Genomic DNA, 6,613 nt, shown 5'->3' with positions numbered 1-6,613 from the left:
TCCTTGATTGCATTTCTCCTGACACATCTTGGCCGGTTGAGGGGCAAGGTACAGCTACAGATCAGGGCGGTGTAGTGTTTATGTTGAAAGAAACCAAACATATATCACTACTAAATACTATGTGGAAGAGTTGAAGCAAGCACACAATAATTACATGGACATTTCACATGTTTTATTAGAATAAAGTAAAAGGAAGGCAGTATAAGGAAGGAGCACACATTTACTCGAACACACTGTATATTGAATTGCATGCATTTGATTAACTCCATTTCATGATGGTGATCCATTTCAAACATTTGGCTTAAATAAGTTGAGACAACTTGTCATGGTTCTTCAATAACAGTCTGACACATCGTGGCAGGTTGAGCGGCAAGGTACAGCTACAGATCAGGGAGGTGTAGTGTTTATGTTGAAAAGAAAAAGCATAATACTGTGTGGAAGAGTTGGAACTACATGAAGCATATGCTGAAAAAACATAAATGGCTTTTGATATGGCATTATAGCTTTATAGGAATATCATATATATATCGTAATAGGAATATCATATATATATATATATATGATATTCCTATTACCGTTTTGCTTCATAAAACACCAGAGATATAACAAAATGTAAACCTGAAGTTGATTCATCAGATGATGGCAGAGTGCTATTCAATTCAAACAGTTTCATATATTTCTAGCCTTTGAAATAAATGTGTCATATGTGTATTGAATGTACAAACAACAATGTGTGCTTTGTCACAGATATAGCATTGTTGTGAGAAGATAATGAACCCTGTAAACAATAGCAGCAAAAAGTTGATGCACAACCTGAAAATACGAATATGACTTAAAGAACACCACTACAGTCAACGTGGTGACAAGGATGACTGACTCGTCATTCCCAATGCAGATGATCTAAACACGCCTGATCCTGCGTGTCCTCTGTGTAGTTAAGCTGGTTTGAGTCATGGCTGCAAAAGAGAAACATATTTGTAAACGCTTTAAACTCTTATGGCAATAATGAACCCTACACATCTTATCAAACAATACCCTCAACAATGATTGACTACTTTTAGAATTGATCACAATCACAGTCTAGTCTCTGTCATCATTTCCATAGTGCTTAATAAAAACACTGCATACTGCTACAGTACAGCACAGTATGTGCTGAATGTTTGGACTTCAGTGGATGATTTACTGAAAAAAGTTTGAATAACACTTATTTACTTCAGGATGGATCTTATGGTCAGCATGGTAACACTTTGTGACGTTAGAATTATAAGGTTCTATCTCCATTTTTGGTCAAAATTTAGTTTTTTACATAATCTGATCCAGTAGGTGTTTATTAATGCCTGTGTGGTGTTATTTTTTTAAATGTTGACATTTTTTAGTTAGTAATTAAGAAAATACAAAGGTTCCATCTCATAAAACATAATGGAATGTAAAAAGTTTGACGCTCATTATCTCTGAACTGCCCTAAACGGAGATAGAACCGTATAATTCTAAGCTCACGACTTGACAATCTACATTTCAACTTGGCCTGTTGACAGTGAATGCTGTACCTGGGAAGTCCAGCGTGTAGGGCTGCCTGTTGAGAGTGAAGGACATGGATCCCTGAGGGTTTTGCTGGTACTGTGTCTCTATGTCAGCACTTGACACTGAGCACTCCTTCTGTTGAGACAAAGACCATATTTGATTTATTTCTTTGACATTCTGATGACAGGATTCAATCCCTTGAGATGCATCGTCTTGTTTTCGAGGGGGTAGCTACGGCATTTCAAATGCAGGTGGGAAGAGAACAAAACAATAGGGACCATGAACCACACAGTACTACAGGACATACAGTATCATCAGAGATGGTTTCAGGAATTCTGTACGATTGATTTATATTGTGTATTAGGTTTCATAGATCAATAATACTTACCCAATGTGTGTGTGCAAGTACATGATAGATTACAGATTTTATTAATTTTGACTGCCAAAATGCACTACACCAACAATTATTTAAATAATCATATTATTTACCGTTCCAAGAATCATGTTTCATGCGTTTTGAGTACAAGTTCCTTTCGGAGTATTAACAACATTGGTAGTCTCTGTAAAATGAGTCTCACACTCTGTTTGAAGGTGAACCACTTTCCACTCCCCCCACACTGCCACTTAGGTGACTGGCCTGCTGCTGAGGACACGCTCATTCTCTGGACACCTGACGTCGCTCGAACAATTCTGTCCAATCAGAGAGGGGCATCGTCAAATCAAGATGTTTTGGGAATCAATAATCATAAATCAATAGTCATTAAAGATGACTATGCACGCAAATCAAAACACCGCCGGTAGATGTTTGCTATTAGCGATAGAAGTCTTACAGATTGTGCCTTTACCTAACTGTAACTCACCCTGGTCCACTTTGGGGGGACTGGTACTTCGGACGACGAACAACTTTTCTCTTCCGCTTGGCACTCACCTGACGCATTTCTGACAAATAAACACACGGAAATAACGAAATAACAGCCAATAAGCACACAGACTGCATCGCATTTGTTCAGCACAGATACAAACACACCACTCCAACCACATTCACAAACTTGAAATATCTAAATGCACCCAAACTTGTGTGAAAAGGTGCATTCTGGGATGGTTGTGTACGGGTTCTGTAGCCTAACTGACAGACCTCTGAAGCGGATCTCATAGACGTCGGTGCCGATGTTGAATGTGAAGGAACTCTTTGGGTTACTCTGGTACTTTTTCTCGATGTCAGAACTCTTGGCCGGGCCTGGGTTTCCCTTTGAATCCTGTGTCAGAAAACACATCCAATCAGTCGCTAAACGTTCTTTACGAACCACAGGAATTCAACCTAACCTCCCTTAAGAAGCGGCCATTAAGAATCACGACTTGAAGAATTCATGTACAGCAGAAAGACCGCAGCAGACCGTTCAAGTGAAGAATTGTTCGTTGTCTAGATACAGATGAAGCCTATCGATATATATATGGCTACACTCTGGGTTGGTGCCTGGTAGTCTAACCTTTCCTCCAAACTTCTCCCAGCCACGACTGCTGCCGTAGAACCACATCCACTTTGTCTGCTGGCCGTCCAAACGCCTCACGCTCAGATTCTTTTTACCTCTGATCCTCATGGCCTTGAAATCAATACACACTTCCCTAGAGAGAGAGAGAGAGAGAGAGAGAGAGAGAGAGAGAGAGAGAGAGAGAGAGAGAGAGAGAGAGAGAGAGAGAGAGAGAGAGAGAGAGAGAGAGAGAGAGAGAGAGAGAGAGAGAGAGAGAGAGAGAGAGAGAGAGAGAGAGAGAGAGAGAGAGAGAGAGAGAGAGAGAGAGAGAGAGAGAGAGAGAGAGAAAAAAAAAAGACAGATGAGAGAGAGAGACAGAGAGAATAAATTAAGAGAAGATGTGAGAGGCTGTACTGATCAATTAACCACTGTTTCAATCAGTCTGTTGCCGTCGTCCTTCGGGTGTACGTCCTTGCCTTACCCATAGGGGGTGTTGTAAATGTTGATCCCTTTGGTGTTGGGCTGGGAGTACTGGGCCTCCAGAATGTGGTCGTTGGCTACGTTACACCAGCCTTTCCCATCATCCAGCTGCCATTGGTAGAGCCTGCCATCATCAAGCTGTATATCTGACAGAGGGATATAAAAATACATATTGGGACATTGTTCAGTCAACACACACAGACAAGCCAGCGTATACACAAGTCAGCATACATTACTTTGTGACCTTAGAATTATAAGGTTCTATCTCCATTTTTGGTCAAAATTTAGTTTCTTTACATAATCTGATCCATTAGGTGTTTATTCATGCCTGTGTGGTGTTATTTTTTAAATGTTGAAGATTTTTTAGTTAGTAATTAATAAAATACTATGGTTCCATCTCACAAAACATAATGGAATGTAAAAACTTTGACGCTCAATATCTCTGAACTGCCGTAAATGGAGATAGAACCTTATAATTCTAAGCTCACGATACAGTACTTGTAGGTACATTAGGGAAGTCAATGTTTTCACTACCAGTAAGTCAACGTTTCCAAAAGTGAACATTACGTCAATCAATAGACTCAATCACTTCATTCCTTCGTTAATTTCACACACTCCTTAGTGATTTCACTTACTTCACACACAACTAATGCATGTCATTGACACTGTAACCCCACATAGACAGCCCTTAGAATGTCTACCTCTATTTTATTTACTATTGTTCAGCACTTGGATGCATTCAATGTATGACTTGTGCTATATAAATAAAGTGTGATTGATTGATTGATTGATTGATTGATACCCTTTATCACACACTAATCGTGAGCTTAGAATGATAAGGTTCTATCTCCGTTTAGGGCAGTTCAGAGATATTGAGCGTCAAAGTTTTTACATTCCATTATGTTTTGTGAGATGGAATCTTTGTATTTTATTAATTACTAACTAAAAAATGTCAACATTTAAAAAAATAACACCACACAGGCATTAATAAACACCTAATGGATCAGATTATGTAAAAAAACTCAATTTTGACCAAAATGGAGATAGAACCTTATAATTCTAACGTCACGCTTTATCACACACTAATGTCATTTGTACCTGTAGATGACGATCTCCTGCCCCTGGCTTCCCCCCGTCTCTCATTAGAGGCGGATCTAGGGCTTTTGGGGTGGTTGAGGTGACAGTTGGCTCCATCGCGACATGTCCCCCTCAGGGCGTACTTGCAGACATGCAGATAGTGGCACTTCTTCCCACTCCGGCAGCCACCTTGGTTGTAGAACCTGCAGGGCTCTCCCTGAGCCTGAAACCCCATACATACAGCATCAATAATTGAAGAGATAACATTGTGAACGTAGACACAATATGACTCAATTATAAGTATAAAATCACCTACGTTAACATATTATCATACCATCATATTATTGTATTATCATACCATTATATAGTATATACCATTATATAGTTCATACTCCCTATATGTGATGTTCTTCCCACATCAATTCCTATGATTGGCCCGCCCTCCCTAAGTAATATATATGTTACGGTACATGTGGGAATACGGTACATGTGGGAAAACTAGGGTGCTAGGGTGCTACGGTTAGGGTTAGGGTTAGACATGCCAGCATATACCAAGTCACCCTAGCACCTAACCCTAACCCTAGTTTTCCCACATGTACCGTATTCCCACATGTACCGTAACATGTATACATCAATACATGCCATTTAGCTGACGCTTTTATGCAACCCTGTCAGGACACTACCACGAACACCAGGAGGCCCATGGGAGACCTCTCTATGTCCCAATAAACTGACCTGGGGTGGGGGTGTGGTAGGTGGTGCTGAGTCTGGCTGTGGTCCTGCTGAGTCGTCGTTTGAGTTCTCATCTGTGTCGCTGCTCTCTGAGTCGCTCTCAGAGAGGCTGAATTCCTCTCGGTAGGACTGGTCGTCTGCAAAGTAAAACATCCGATTATTTATTGTTGTATATCAGAAATAACAACGGGACCCAGAGGAGAGGTTCATTGTCATGCAAGGAATGGAATGAGGAAGGTTACCTTTCCTCTTTCCATTCCATGGATGACAATGAGCCTGTCCTCCAATATCTGTCTCCACTGGTGTTTTCCACAATGTGCATGGATAGTTATACATAACTAAACAGGTGAAAGTAATCTCACAAGCATTGCTTGCATTGCCCTTTAAATTTAAATCAATTGCGCCGCGGACACTAACAGTAGGATAAATCAAAGTGAAACCACGGGTGGGGTGCTGTTGCGTTGTATTTAGACATCTAAATACATCATTTACTATCAACAAGTCAACAAGTCAGTGTGACAATAATGAATAGAATAGAAGAATAAAATAATAGAACAGGCGAATTAGATGTGAAAACCGAGTAAACAGATTCCAAGCGAGAGCTCACCGTTTGTGCTGCTAGACGCCATGGGGAGAAGTTAGGTTTCGTTTTCGTTTTCGTTGTAACTTTAGGTATTTCCAGTGACGATTCCAAAATCATCTGTTAATAAATAACAACTTGCAACTTGCATGCTGGGAACTTCAGTAAATAAACATTTAGGTTCAATCAATTCAATCAATTTGGGTTACTTTGACTGTACAACATGGTATATGTATTACAGTTTTTCCCAATTGCTAAAACACAAAAGCCAATTCTCTAAACCAAATGACCAGTTCTCTAAACACATTAATTTTAATAAAACTAGCTCCCATTTGCCAAAACCATAAACACATTTCACATGAAGACACAATTCACAAAACACAATCCTCCTTTTCTCATAAGTCTAAACACATTTTGTCTTGCTAAAACACAAGTTGCAAAAAACTCTGCTCAAATTCTCAAATTAAAGCTCATGTGATGCAAAATGCTTGCCACAGTCAGCAAAATTTGAACACAATGAACACACCTAGCTTCATTCATTAAACATAACGACTCAAAATGTAAGACACTTGTTGCAAATGATTGTGTGTGTGTGTGTGTGTGTGTGTGTGTGTGTGTGTGTGTGTGTGTGTGTGTGTGTGTGTGTGTGTGTGTGTGTGTGTGTGTGTGTGTGTGTGGTATAGTTCCATAAATAAAATAAAAAACATCACACCCTGAACATTGTTTTCAGTGAGTATTGTTGTGTGTAATGGAT

At 39.7% G+C, this 6,613-nt stretch overlaps 1 protein-coding gene across 1 annotated transcript; it reads right to left on the bottom strand.

Annotated features, from left to right (window-relative positions):
* Positions 1–201: 201 nt before the first annotated feature.
* On the bottom strand, positions 202–5,908 carry LOC308162437 (uncharacterized protein; the record flags this gene model as incomplete). Its single annotated transcript, XM_080536590.1, has 10 exons — positions 202–956; positions 1,548–1,656; positions 2,100–2,211; positions 2,382–2,460; positions 2,657–2,777; positions 3,009–3,144; positions 3,472–3,616; positions 4,569–4,770; positions 5,283–5,416; positions 5,887–5,908. 10 exons carry the CDS (start codon positions 5,906–5,908, stop codon positions 901–903), a joined length of 1,116 nt encoding a protein of 371 aa, XP_080392716.1. The 3' UTR covers positions 202–900.
* Positions 5,909–6,613: the final 705 nt, after the last annotated feature.

The sequence above is a fragment of the Nansenia antarctica genome, assembly GCF_963989245.1.
Source record: "Nansenia antarctica genome assembly, chromosome: 7".
Classification (NCBI taxonomy): domain Eukaryota; kingdom Metazoa; phylum Chordata; class Actinopteri; order Argentiniformes; family Microstomatidae; genus Nansenia; species Nansenia antarctica.
Note: the sequence above shows the minus strand (reverse complement) of the source record. Positions and strands in the feature narration are given on the sequence as shown.